Source organism: Drosophila ficusphila, unplaced genomic scaffold (genome assembly GCF_018152265.1).
Source record: "Drosophila ficusphila isolate 14025-0441.05 unplaced genomic scaffold, ASM1815226v1 contig_286, whole genome shotgun sequence".
NCBI lineage: Eukaryota > Metazoa > Arthropoda > Insecta > Diptera > Drosophilidae > Drosophila > Drosophila ficusphila.
The window spans coordinates 1,697,719-1,711,985 of record NW_025064189.1 but is presented as its reverse complement, the minus strand read 5'-3'; the positions used below and the strand labels follow the sequence as shown (position 1 = coordinate 1,711,985).

General features: G+C 40.3%; 1 protein-coding gene across 3 annotated transcripts; it reads right to left on the bottom strand.

The window, feature by feature from the left end:
- Positions 1-252: 252 nt before the first annotated feature.
- LOC108095456 (dual specificity protein phosphatase 22) lies at positions 253-11,226 on the bottom strand. Of its 3 annotated transcripts, XM_017196570.2 has the most exons (7): positions 10,739-11,226; positions 5,090-5,175; positions 4,250-4,366; positions 3,415-3,865; positions 2,053-2,607; positions 1,659-1,854; positions 253-1,595 (listed from the first exon to the last, which is right to left on the bottom strand). In XM_017196570.2, exons 2-7 carry the CDS (start codon positions 5,108-5,110, stop codon positions 1,565-1,567), a joined length of 1,371 nt encoding a protein of 456 aa, XP_017052059.1. In that variant the 5' UTR covers positions 5,111-5,175; positions 10,739-11,226; the 3' UTR covers positions 253-1,564. The 3 variants fall into 3 exon arrangements, with proteins under 3 accessions (XP_017052059.1, XP_017052060.1, XP_017052061.1); XM_017196571.2 differs by lacking the exons at positions 5,090-5,175; positions 10,739-11,226 and adding an exon at positions 4,430-4,550; XM_017196572.1 differs by lacking the exons at positions 253-1,595; positions 1,659-1,854; positions 2,053-2,607; positions 5,090-5,175; positions 10,739-11,226 and adding an exon at positions 4,430-4,547 and having other exon boundaries at positions 2,998-3,865.
- Positions 11,227-14,267: the final 3,041 nt, after the last annotated feature.

Sequence of the window (14,267 nt, the reverse complement as noted above, 5' to 3'; positions counted from 1 at the left end):
GATATCGGAAAATTTTAAATCTCAAGATGGTAAGTGGTCATAAAATTTAAATACATACATACTCGTGCATTAATATGTATGGTTAAGAATAAATAGAAATAATAAATAGATCAGGAATTACAAGAATTTGTAATTAATTACATGCAGATCGACATGTCTGATAATTCTGATTAAGAATATATACACTATACTTCGACTTTTTACATACTTTTCAACCAATTAGTAACCGATATGAAAATAATTATTGTATTGTCTGGGAGTATCCAAGGGCATTTTTATTATTCGATTTCATTTTAATTGTGTCTTGGAGACATTTGCTTTTATTGTTGTATAATAATTGTATTCATTCGACAAACTTAACGATTTCATTTTATTCAACTTTAGTTTAAAACCGATTTGTGCATTTATCTAGGCAATATAAATACAGTATTTGATTCGCCCTTCAATCGCCATATGTATTTTGTATTTTGTGTATCTCTGAAACATTTTTATTTTGTCAAAGCCAGCTTGCAAAAACGTTTCAAATGTCCATTAGATTGTTTGCGATATTCTAGGAAAGATTGTAAATAATTTTACACTCTTATTCGATTATAGTTTAATTGTGTTTGGTTTCTTCATGATAAGCCACAAGCTTTAAAGCACACTTTAATGCGATTTGTTTAGTTTAGATTAAATTTGGTTTGTGTTTAATGTGTGGAAAAGTCCGTTCCGTATTGCTTGTATTACTTTTCGAGATTTTTGGTGTGTTTTTCGTGTGGAAGAAAGAGGGTGGGGTGAGCTAATAAACTTTGTTTATATATTCAATGCTACACAATGCAACAATTCTAAATAACAATCTCAAATCTCATATGTCAATCTAGATCAACTAGGTATGAATGTATATAACGCTTCTTGGGTTTCCCCTTTTTATAGTTTCTTATGCTTTTCTTTTTTTGTTTTTTTGGGGTTTTGTTCCGCTATCAAAATATTTGCAACAACAATGGATTTAATCAAAAATACGCAATTGTACAATTCTCAATTATTGTTCGACTGTCTATGCAATCGCTCGACCAACAGCTTTCGGTACAAAACTAACAAATGGCCAATACCGATGGCCGGGGGATATCTATCAGTCCTTCCAAGTGGACCGACAACAAATCTGCTCGTATAAATAAATACGCTATATAATATACAGTAAATATGTGTGTATATGTATATGTCGGTATTTTCTTAAATGCGTCTCTGAAAAATAATCTCTCAACATTTGATTTTTTTTGATTCAGGCTGCACTCGAATGCGTTTTTTAAAAATTGATCAACAACTTTTTAGGTAGCCAAAGCCGGAAACGAAGGATGCCTTCAGGCTCTAGGCGTCTAACAAGAGTAAGCTATTCGAGGACAATACGATTCCCAGCCGGAATATGGGAACTCCGTAGTCCTCATCAAACAAGTCAGCAGGTCACGCGCGCTTTTAGCCGAAAAGGTGCCAAAGTTGCTCAGGGTTTACAGATTGGATGCAGATTGGGCGCCAATGCAACTCGAATGGAAACAAACACTCCTCGCCTTTCGAGGACGGGCTCGGGACTTCATCTCGGCTTCTTTACCAGACTGGTGGATCTGTAAGGGGAGGTTTAAATAAGTTTAAATAAGGTTTATATTTTATATTAATTAAAGACTAACCTTTTGACACCATGACGCGGACTGGCGGGTGGAGTGTGGCAGGGTGAAGGTGGTGCCGATCCACCCGAGGATCCCCTCGACGAGGATATCGACAGCGTGGAGGCCCTTGGCGCCGAACAGCCCAGGTAGATGGCCGATCCCTTGTCGGCATCCCGCAGATCCACTCTAGACCCGTGGACGGAGGAAGGAACCGATCCTGTAAGAGGAAAAGCAATTAATATGTATGGCTTAACTTGGAAATCCTGAAAAATTATTAGGTTTCAAGCACCAAATATATCATTTCTGGGAACCACAGGAATTATTAAAAAAAATCACCTTAATAAAATTCAAAATATAAAAGCACATGAGTGTGTAAAATAAGTATTAAACAAATTAATTTAAGGACATCTCTTACCCGTGTAGGCGTGCAGACCAGCCGGACTGCTCCGCGGCCGCACTCCAAATCCGCTGACCGTGCTGGCACTCCGCTGCAGCTGGGCAGAGCCTGATCCTGATCCCGATCCAGAACCGGATCCGTTTCCCTCCCTGGCGGCGGATTCCCTGCGACTGCCGGCGCTGCTGACCCGTGGAGTTCCGCTCCCAAAGTTTCCCGGTCGCGGAGACCGCTGACCCCTGACCCCCAGTTGCTGATGGCGCTGCTCCTGTTCTCGGCGAGCATCCTCGAAGGCGGCAGCATATTCGGCCGCTTCACGAGAGGTGGTTGCCGGCTGCTCCAGGACGATCTCGTCCTCGGGAATCCGCTCGTTGCCCACCGACCGACGGGCCATGGGCAGCGGGGAGTTCTTGGGCGATGTGGGGCAGGATTGGGCGGCGCCGGCGGCACTGCTCACGCTGAGCGAACTGGACGAGGCGTTGGCATTCGAGGACTGCGCTCTCAAGCGCGAGTGGGTGGAGGCGTTGGAGGGGCGGCGACGGAACAAGCCCTTCGTGGGGTCCATGTTGCAGACTCCTGGTCAAAATAAAAAATTATTTTTTTATAAGATAGAAGTGATTTGAAGGATTTTTGTAAAGAGTTTTAAACCTGATTCCAATATTTTCATATAATTTTTTTTACTGATTAATTTAATAAAGAAATCATTAGTCAGAATTTCAATTTAGCAAAGGATTTAATTTAAAAGCTGCCTTTTGTGAACTTAGGAAGTAGTTATCTTGCTTTTTTTATATTTTAACGAAGGCTATGAAATTAACTCAATATTCCCTTTGATACAATAATAGAATCTATCAGCCTAAATAAGCTCATCTATACTTAAACTTGATTTAATTTTTTATTATATTAAAATCACTAGTTAATAAATATATATCCTATTTCAACATATAAACCCCAGAAACCAAAAATAAATACTTGCAGCCATTGAACATTTTATTGATGGTAACTATGATTTTGCAAGGTTACTTTGGGACTTGGAATTAACTTTAGCCTTGCGGCGTTTCTTTCGCTTCTTGTCAGGATCTTCCAACTTTGTGGCAAATGAGCAATAACTGTAGCGAGCTTCATCCTCGTCCGAGTCCAAGTTCTTCACAAAATTACCCTTATCCTCTTCCACACCGTAGTAACGCACATGAGGAGCAAGTTCCTCGCTGCAGGTGAACTGCATTGAAGGATCTTCCTCGAGATCATTTTTTTCCTGATCAAAGGTATTTTTCATCCATTTATCCACGGCAAAGCTTAGAGTCCAGGCCACGTTTTTCCTGACAGAACCCAAACCCTCTTCCTTTTGCTCAACCTGATCATCACCATCTAAATCCTCGCTCGCACCTGTTGGACATTTTTCGCCGCGGGAACAGTTGCCCTCGCAGATGTCGCGATTCTGGAGTAGCTCCTGGTAGTTATCCAGTGCGGTGGCCACCTTGGTGCGGTCCAGTTGCTCCAGCGCCGAGGATGGAAAGCGTTCCCTCAGCCGGCGACGCTCCTCGGACAACTTGAACTGCTCAAACTCCTGCAATTGCGTTTGGAAACCCATATTCGGATTGGCCACTGCCCGTCCGGCACGAACGACCTTCAGTGCCTCCTTCCAGTTCAAGTGGGTGGCGGTCATGATGTAGGCCACGGCCACCGTCACCGAACGGGACATCCCCGCCAGGCAGTGGATGAGCACGTTGCCCTCGCGAAGGCGGGCGGCGTGGATGAAGTCGTTGCAGACGGAGAAGTACTGCGACAGATTCTGGTCGGGAGTATCCGAGGCCATTACGCACAGGTAGTGCTTGTCCTAGAAGAAAAAAAGAAAACTTTAGAATACAAAAAAGAGGAAGAGTTTTGTACTTAAATTAATAGTTAATAGCTCGATTTTTTTTAATACGAAAAGCTATCAATATAATAAAAAAAACTCCAACCTGTGACCTAAAATATTCTTAAAAGGATTGTCTGAGCTTAGTGGTTGTTGAAAACAAATCTTAGGAAGCAAATGGGTTTAAGTCTCTTAAATTTTTAAAGTTGTAGAGTAGAAATCTCTGAATGATATTGTGTCCAAAAATATATCCTATACATATTAAAATCGAATTTTAAGTAAGTTATATTTTGTATTATATATAAGCTACTCTTCAGCCATTCACACTAGGTAATAATTTTTTTTTCCTTCGCATGCTTGACTTACCGGCAAAAGGCGTCGCGGACTGTCATGTATGGCGATAATGTGCGAGATCTTGAACCTTTCCAGCTGTGCGTGATCCTTGGAGTCGCGGTAGTTGCCCACATAAAGTCCCGGCAAGACCTGAAAAGCCACGAAAAAAGTTGAAAAGGTTAAAGGATTATGTTGTGCCTGCCTCGTGTTTACCTTTCCCATATGCCAATTCATTTTGAAGCGATCTCAGATACCTATAAACTAGAATCCTGTTCCTATGATTTTGATTGTTGTTCATAGAGACACGAAAATGTAAGCCTATTATATTGGTTTCCTTGCATGTTGTTTAGTTTTTGTTGCCATTGACAAGTTGCCGTGACAACAATCGCAGATTTCAAGTTCGAGCTGAAAAGTTGGTACCGCAGTACCAATTCCACCTTGCTGCGGAACTAGTTTGTTTATTGATATTTAATCCCCGATCTATACTACTTAACTGTCAATGCAGTTGAAAAGGGCAAACTAAAATAAATTTAAAAATGTATCTTATAATGCTAAGCCGAAGTTATAATACCCTCGCAGAACTCAATAGTCCATAAACTCTACTATTATTTCTTTAAAAACTTTAAGCAAATCAGTATTAATCATCTTATGAGATACTTTCAAATTAGGGATCTCATTTGGAAAATATTTGCATAGAGCTTTGAAAATGCTATAAAACCAAGTGCTTTAAAATCTTTTAATACTTATAGAGCTGTTTACTGAGCCTAGCTATTTAAAATCAGAAAATACTGCAATTATGCAGACCTTGGAACTGTTGTTATTGGCTTTCATGTGCTTTTTTGTCAGCCATAAATCTCGTCCTAGTTGTCTTACCTTGTTCATGCCATTCCCCATGTTTCTTCATTTAAAAGTTGCGGCTCACTTCCTCAATTGTCAAACGAATTGGCCCAAAAGCAGTGCTGAAAGGATAAGAAGCAGAGGAAGAGAATCCTTTATTTGACAAGTTCAGGGCGCTAAATTCCCGGCGAAGGCCAAGAGGAAATGGCAAAGTGGGTGGCAGCTAAATGCTTTTGTTGTTTGGCCCGATGAAAGTGCAAGTGCAAGTGGAAGTGGCAAATGCTGCAAGTTGCAAGCTGTTGCCACTGCCATGGCCAAAACATAATGGATGTCTTTGTCGCCGCCTTCGTCGTCGCGGAAGTAAACAGGCCTTGAGGTTTCTCGCCTGCATCTCATTAGTGGGACAGACAGACAGACAGACAATGTCCTGGTATTGGAATTCCGATTTGGATTGAGGCGAAATGCCAGAGGCTAACCCAAACCACCTAACCAACTGACAAACCCACCAGTTTGGCCCCCAAAAGTAGGCAAGGTTACCACAACAGTCGCTTCCTTGCAACAGTTGGTTGGGCCTGTCCTTTTCCTATCCTTTCCCATCCTGTTCTGTTATGTTATGTTCTGTTCTATTCTGACTGCCTGGCTTTCTTTTCCGTTTTCAGGACAATGGCAAGGGCCTCATCAGAAAGTCAAGACGTGGGCAGGCAGTCCACCGCCACCTCCACCACCACCTGGCGTTGTGTAACACACTCGGATGCGAAACACCTAGCGAACACCCATCCCGTGTGGGCACTTGGAATCCGCCACATTTGCATAAGTTGTCTCGCGCTGAGGCGATGGGCAAAGCAAAGTGTCGCTTTGTTGTAATTTCATTCCCGGCACGTTGTCGTCGCAGCCACGGGCATTAAATTGACTGACATCCTCGAGGAGGATACATGCACTCCAAAAAAAAACTTAAGTCAAGAAACAATTGGTCATAATAACTCATATAATTATAGTTTAATTTAAGGAATATATTTGTATAACTTAATACGATTGATTTATACGGTAAAGAAATTATTATAATAAATTCATATGGTACAATATTATATTAGAATCCTTTTCTAATGTACAGAGAAATATTTATTTTAGTGTAAAATTTTTAAATAAAGTTTTTATTTTACATACACTTTTCACAGTTTTTTTGTCAAAACTTCAGTCTTTTATCCCAACTCTATTGAAGAAAGAACTTTCGTCGTAAAGTTATTAAAACATTTTTGGAGTTTTTAATTATTCTACATTTGTTTAAGTGTATCCGTCAGTAAAGTTCCAAAATATAATAAGTTAGAGCACAATAAAGACATGGTCAAGTATGAAACGCTACCTAACTAGGACATTTTGTTCAATTGGAGTGCCACATTTTGAAGACTTTTGTACTTATTTTAAGAATCGAAAACGTTTCATACTTGACACAAGACATTTAAAGAAGGTTGGCGTTGAAAAGGTAGCGATGTTTTTTTAAGTGCACAGGAGCAGGAGGAGATAAGGCACGTGTGTGCCGAGCCAGCAGAAGCAGCTGTCATTTACCCGTCAGCTCGACTTGGTCCACAGTAAGTGCCGCCCACCCACGCCCACTTTCCCTCCCGTCAGCCCCTTTCCCTCCCATTTCTACTTCCGGAACGGGGAAATTACGAAATTAGAGCAGTCAATCTAGCCCCTTCATCCTCTCAAAGGTATCGGAGGCAATTGATCAGCCAAAATTGCTGCTTAGCAGCATTCGGTCAGCGGCGACATGGACTTCGAGTGCATCCAATCAGCATCACAGTGCCTATAAATAGTCTGCGCCCACTGCTCGATTCGGTTCGTGGCGGAGGATTCGGCCCCTCAGAGCCGCAATTCAAATCAATTGATGTGACACTTCGCTCGCCACAGCCTCCGTGTTCCGCCCTTCGAATTCCCACGGATGAAGTTCCGAGTGACCTTGGAGTGGGATTGGGATTAAAGGGGGATTCGTGCACTTAGAAAAAGTATGTATAAACTCAAAGCTTATCGATTGGAGCTTTACGAATGTGGAAACCTTAATTAAAATTAAAGAAGGTTCAACAAATCTATAAAGGGAGTTTAAACGCATTCCATATTTAAGAATGCTTTACCTTGATTTTAACCAAAAAGCAAATATATTTATATTAGGCAGAATGTCATGTACTTATAACGTAAATATTGTAACTTTTCTTTTCAATATATTAAAAATAATAATCAAAACAAGACTATCTTGATGAATCTTACCAAATCTAATGAAACAATATATTGTCAATACATTGATATGAAAAGCATTTCATTCGCTTCTACTGATATAAGTAAAATTTAAATAAAATTCTTTTATATCCAAACCTAACTTTAAATATTTTTTAAATAACATTTTTTCTTCCTTTAAAGGAAATTGCAAGCTGGAACCGCCTCGCTTGTGCGCCTGTGATGTGATGTGATGTCCTTAGTGTCCGTGTGTCAGTGTGCAAGTGTGTTGGTTTAGCCGGTGGCCAAATATTTTAGGGCCCATGATTGAAAAACAGTTTTGCATTGAATTCATCGACGAAGTTCTAATGAAATCGCATTGTGGTGGAGGTCCTTTCCCTTTTACGTCCCTGCATTTCCGGGCCGTTTGCCAAAAGGATTTTTTCTCAGCCCGAACTGGATGGAAAAAAAGTGTTGCATGTCCCGAGGCGCAGACATTGAAGCGAGGCGAAATTTATGGAAAGCTTTAATCAAATTAAATCGTTTCCCGCTCCTTGTTTCTGCCTCACCGGGATTTGCTTTAGCTGCCAACTTTTTCACTTTGGGGGTTTTCCCCCGAAAAACGGCGCTAGTTTTTCCACGAATGTTTTTTCATTATCATTGCCCCGTCAATCGACTTATAATTCGGGCCTTTTTTGTTGTTGTTGTTGTTGTTGTGCCCAATGTCAGTTGAAAGGGGGGCGTTTTGCATGTTTGTGTGTATATTGTATGCATATAAATTAGCCGGAGTCGGCCTTGTCCCATCTCGTGTGCCGCCCCCCACGGCTGGCAGTCAATTATATCGTTTAGACATTCTACATGAGCAATAAAATACATGCCAGCGGCACCAGAAGCCGCACCTACCAGGACAGAATGGGAATGGGAATGGAAATGGGACTGGGATTTGGTTAGGGATTCGAAAAGGGGATTGGGAACGGGTGACGCTTTATGACTCCATCGCTGGGCCCGATGACTCAGTGGTGGCAGTGGAGCGAAAAGGCTGTGGGGAAACCCGGTGGCAGGGACAATAGGGTCCCAAATGCTCAGTGACTGTGAAAAATGCCAGTTTTTTTTGCCATCGAGCTTTGTTTGTTATAAATGTTTCAGGCATGATAGGGCCAAACACGCCGAGGCCTATAAACAAACAGTTGAAACACCCTATCTTGAAATTTATTTAAAACTAGTGATAGGTGGTTCCATAATTTCTGATAAATAATGTTTTTAAAAATCCTACAAATCCTGAGTCCTAAAAATCTTCGTTTTACAAATTTTGGTCTGATATAAACGAAATTTAAATATTTATTTGAAATAACCCATTTTTAAGATTAGTTTTTCCACATGCATAAGGTGAAAAGTTAATCCCATAGCTCAAAGGTCTTATTTTAACATTGAATAAAATATAAACCTAACCAACAATTAAAATGATTTCCCTATTTTATATAAGTGTCTGAGAATTGACACCTGTGTTTTTACAATCAGAATATAAATTATATAGGTAAATATAAAAACTTATATATATAACAACTTGATCCTTGTATAAGAGGCATTTCATAACCAAGTTTCTGCAAGCCAACAGCTACTGTAGTATAAATATATTAAAACCGACGATTATGTTTTCGCTTCCCTTGCTGCCAGACAGGCAGTTTTAAATAAATTCGAAGGACCCACCGCCCTCATACACATGCAAAAGGGACCCGGAAAAAGGGGTGGAGTATTGGGGCAGTCCTGTTCGTCCTTACAGGATAGGGGCAGTCAGGCCGGCAACAGCCAAACAGCGCCGCTTTGTCTGCGGAGATGTCAATGGACCGGCATCTACAGTCTTCCAAAAGAGGAGAAGGGTCACGAGCCAAAAGCCGACTAAGCAAAACTTGCCTTCCAAAAGGGCACGTGCTGCCATAAAATGCTTTATTAACATACAGGAGAAGAGCATGGTTAGCACAGGAGGAGGGTTTTCTTGATTTCGAGTATTTCATTGCTCGGGGCAAACATTGTACCGGTTCCTAAACAAACGGAAAACAAATGCTAGTGCCAGCAGAAACTATTTTCCCTAGCCACTGGCTATCTGGTTCACCGAAAAACTTTTCCACTTCCATTCCCCTTTTCCTTTTCCCTTTCCCTCGCTTTTCCCCACCAAATGTGACAGAGACAAAGTGTTGGCATCGCCGGGGCAATAAAACTGAAATGTGATCGCCTGGCATCATCACCTCGCCCCACAAAATGGCACCCATAATCAGAGCCAATCTGGGGGACATCAACCTTGATTTCGGAATGCATCCGTTTCCCAGCCATTTTGCATTTCGCATTTCCATTTTCCTCGACCAGGTCGCACAGCTAATTAACTGCATTCACGAAGTACGAGGTCCTGCAACATGAAACCCTCGAAATGTGACAATCGCAAATTAATGAACCGCACAGTCGACTCGAAAAGTTTCCGCCGCTGGCACAACGCAATTTAAATAAATAATTAGTCAGGTGGGCGGGAGTGGTCGAATTGCATGACTCAAAATATTAATTTCGTTTTACATATGCAATGAGCACGGCGTAAAAAGTTTGCCCATGTTTTTAGTGTGCAACAAGGGAAATTAAGCTAAATTAAGTATTCAAATTGAGGGTTTGCTGGCAGGAGTTGCATTGAAGGGATTTTCAAAGCTTGTAACAAGAACTAAATGGACTGTAAGCCATTATCCGTACGACATTCTATTTTCTGCTAAGCTTCGGTGTCTTTTTTAAGACATTAATTATTAACGCTTAAAGTGAGCAAATGGTTATTCGAAATCATTTCATTTAATATACTTTTACACAATTTACTCAGATAAAAGGGTTTACTGGGCGTATACGCGATGTATTTGTGATGTAAAACTTATCCCTTATTTCCTGCTTAATTTATAAATATAAAGCATTAAAGACTTATCCTTGAAGCTTGCCTTATTAATTGCAAAAAAAAGGAGTTCTTTGTTTCATAATGCTGTATGGTTTGACTTAAATCTGCCTAAATTATTCACCACAAACCCTTTTCAATTTGTAGCATCTATGAGCAGACACGAAGCCCGAAAAGTCTTGGCCGCCAGAGTTTTCCACAGTCACGTTTCGGGGCATTTTCACACCAATTCGACGTTGACGGCCGGCTGACAGACCACGACTCATTCGAACCGCACATTACCCATACGACCCGTGGGGCGAGATTTACATGGAAAACACTTACGCGCTTTTGGCTTTGCCACGGGAGGGATTAAGGTGGAGGACTCTCCGCTAATTCCCCAGTTGCGTGCCCAAAACAGAAAAATAATTATGCCAAAGAGCCGTAAATTGTCCCGAAACTGTGCGTAGTGGAGTATAATTTTCGGCACATTTGCATTTAAGGGGAAAAACGCACGCGGGTCACTCACCCAAAAAGGGAAAGCGGTAATGTAGGGCCTTTAAGGGAATCGCAGGACTTACGTTGAGTTCAGCAATCCGGTCAATGGAGCTGCCACATGGAGACCTCGACCCTCGCAACCTCGACTCGCAATAGAGAGAGAGAAAGTAGAGAAAGTCGAGCGGCAACTCCTGTTATATCACGTCGCCAGCGGCGGGCCGCAAATGCTGAAATTTTGATGCCCCACTCGTCCTCCGGCTGTTTGTTTTTCTTTCAGTGTGCTCCACACAAAACTTAACTGTGCGACAGTTAAGGCCAAGTTGACTATGTCCTGGCCATTTTCCCGTATCGTTTCGTACACCGCAGAGCGTTTTTGTTCGCCAGGAGCCGTAAAGGTAAACGTGAAAAACAGCGTTTAAGAGCCGAAACAATGAAAGCCAGACCGCAAGTAACGCAGCCGTGGAAATGCGGATAGTGGAAATCAAAAGAAAAAAAGAAGATGGGAAAAAAACGAGCTGCAGCCGCCGCGTGAGTTTCGTTTGCAGGAGAAGGATTGCGCCAAACGAATCGGCTCGAACGCTGGTCACAGACTGAGCAGCTGCTCTGCTCAGCCATTCGGACCTGGCTCAAACGGAGTGGCAGTGCCTGAGCAATGGGAACACCGATACCCGCGGGCATGAATGGGAACAAGCCGAGTTTGCGCACTGAAACCGCGCCAAAACCCAATGAAAAAACTCACTCAATTCTGAGAGAGAGTGAAGGCTTCTTTGGCCGCAGAGTGCGTAAAAACCTTTGATTCAGTTATATAATTGAGGGGGGCCACCCGGCCAGGTTTTCCCTTTTCCTCACTAGGTGGGTGGGTGGCTGTTTTTCTTTTTTACTAGACCCTCACCTGTCGGTGGGCAATTAACGGCCAGGCAATAATCACCAAACTGGCCGCAAATCCATAAGCCATCCATAGCCACCCTCTTGAAACGGTTAATTGAGCCAATGTCTGATATTAACGGTAATGGAGTACTATAACGTAGTAAAAGAATGAACAATGGGAGAAAAGTTAATAATATTTTAGATACTCTTCTTAAAAGAAAACTGTGGATTTAAAAAAATTTCAAGAAAAGAAAATTTAAAGCTGTAAATTTTAATTATTTATGGTCATTTGTTTTTTGTAGCATTGAATAATATTTAAACAAAAATTTTAATGAGTTATCATGTGTTGCCTGTTTTTCTATAATATTCATCTGTATAGAAACCCAAATAGTAAACTTAATTTTAATTAGTAAATTTTGAGACTTCTTTTTTTAAAACATACAAATTTTTGAATCAAAATTTGTCTACATGACTCATCACAAAAAAAAATTGTCTTAGTCCGGCACAATACTTTATGAGGAATTAATAAATACATAAGAAAACAAATAATATGAAACTGATTCACTTCTTTTCAGTATTACATTTCAAATCCAAATAAGAAGCTCATATTTGTTTCACTTTGTTATGGGAATCGGGGGCTCTACGATGTCAGCATATTTAGCCAGAATAAACACTTGCTTTTGACTGACTCATTCAATGCGATTTGTTTTGACGGCTTACATTTCATTCATGGGGCCATAAAAGGAGCGGATTGAAATACCAAAGAAGTCTGAGTGGGATATCTTATTTTCTCACACAGTGCAAAATGTATAAACTGCAATTGAAATTTGGATACATTCATCTTTAAGCAAAGCAAATTAATTTTCCATTTGAATTGATAATTCCCTAAGCACTCTTATGATTTACTGCTCCAGTTCCCCGAACGCCACTGCAGAATGTTTTATTTATTTCGATCTGATTTCGAGTAAGATATATTTCCTTTTGAAATATAAATTCTGGCAAAAACCGCAGAAATGCAATATAATTTTGAGTTGCTGTTAATTCGCATTGCGTTTTGCTTCTGTATCTATCTATATATATGGCATTTATAACAACGGAAATTATTTGTAAATAACCATGTGTATATAAGCCACTCTATGCTCATAAGTATAGAAAGATGTGCAATATTTAATTATGAATTATTTAAATTTTATATGCTCTGGCGACGCAGTTGTTCGGCTAAACAGCAAGAAAATATTTGGAAAATACATCGAGCGGGTAAAGATAGGTGGGCGTGCCGCCGCCGGCAGGCCGATTATAAACATGAGCATCCATATTTTCCCAGATCTACAGAAAAGATCAAGAAGCTAATACCAAATTGCAGTAAATAACTAAATATAAATTATTAAAAAGGGAGATCGCTTAAATAAAACCAAATACTACTTAATGCATTTCAACTGATTCTTAATAACTACTAACTCATAATAAACTACATTTTCCGCAATACGCTGTTTTAAAAAAAATTCAAAAAATAATTGTATTTTATTTTGTATATTTTTTTTCAGAATATTATTCTTTTTATTTAAAACTCGATTATCTTGAACGCAACTGTGCGTATGGGTCATTTTCGCATTCTAAGGAAAATGCCTGTTTCTTGAGTGACTAATAGTCGTTTAGAAAGGTGGAGTAAACAGTCCTCCTAAACAACTGTCGGTTATCAGCTGATTGTTTGTCGATATCAATTGACTCCAGAAGACTTTCTGTCGCTTCTGCACATTGTACTTTTGTATATTGCAAAAAAAACAAAAAGAAAAAAGGTATCCAGTGCGGGGGAAATGTGGCAACAGATCGTTAGTCATTGATCGATTGATTGGCCGCTCAACAAGACTCGTCAGTGGGCGACGACAACTGTTTACGCTGCTGATTTTGCCTTTGCTTTCGCCTTACTTGTTGTTGCTTTCTGGCGGTAGTGACGCAGTGGTTGTATGTAGGCGGCCCAAATACACAGAAAGGAAAGAAAGATGAGTTGCGAAAAAAAATAAATTCCAAAGCAGATTGTGTAGGATGACATCAACAACTAGAACAGCATCTTTCAATGGTAACAGCACATATAAATTTAAAACCACTAAAACTTTATACATTTCTAAATGTTTTTCAAATATAAAGAAAATGAAAAACAAAAGAACTAAAATTTCGGTCTATGTAGATAAGAAGTAATTAAGATTGCATGAATAAACGAAATAAATGGTGTTGTTGTTTTAAATCTATTAAATATATTGGCATGAATTGCTAGCTGCAAAAGGCAAAGATGATGCGTAAAATATCTATATTGATCATAAGATCACAATCTTTTCTTTCCGTGTGGCTTACGGTTACAGATTCAGATTCTAGAAGCCATGCGACTGCCGAGGAATGCGTCCCAGAGAGCCGCTCTCCCGCTCTCATTTTCATTCTCTCTCGGCCAACTTTCTAGCGGCCGTCTATTTATAAGTCTGATGTGTGTGTATCTTGGGCCGCGATCGGTGCACAAAGAGAGCGGGAGAGCCGTATCCGTATCCGTAAGACAGTATTAAATATTTACCAATTAAGGCCTTAAAACGCCGGAGGAAGCGGGCAAAAGGCAGGTAGAAGCCAAAGCCAAGCAAAGCTTACCGGGAGAGTAATGGGAAATATACACTATTAAAAAAAATATTTTTTTAATCTTCAACAAAATATTTCGCCGCATAACTGCAAAAAATTTGTATCGCTCGGTAAAAATTGGTAACA

Bases quoted from the DNA above. Each gene is read 5' to 3' on its own strand.
- LOC108095456 (XM_017196570.2), bottom strand. From the start codon at position 5,110: ATGGGGAATGGCATGAACAAG. The intron at 4,367-5,089 runs GTAAGACAACTA...GTGGCTTTTCAG, and splicing joins TGGGGAATGGCATGAACAAG to GTCTTGCCGGGACTTTATGT. The intron at 1,596-1,658 runs GTTAGTCTTTAA...CTCCCCTTACAG, and splicing joins CCGCGTCATGGTGTCAAAAG to ATCCACCAGTCTGGTAAAGA.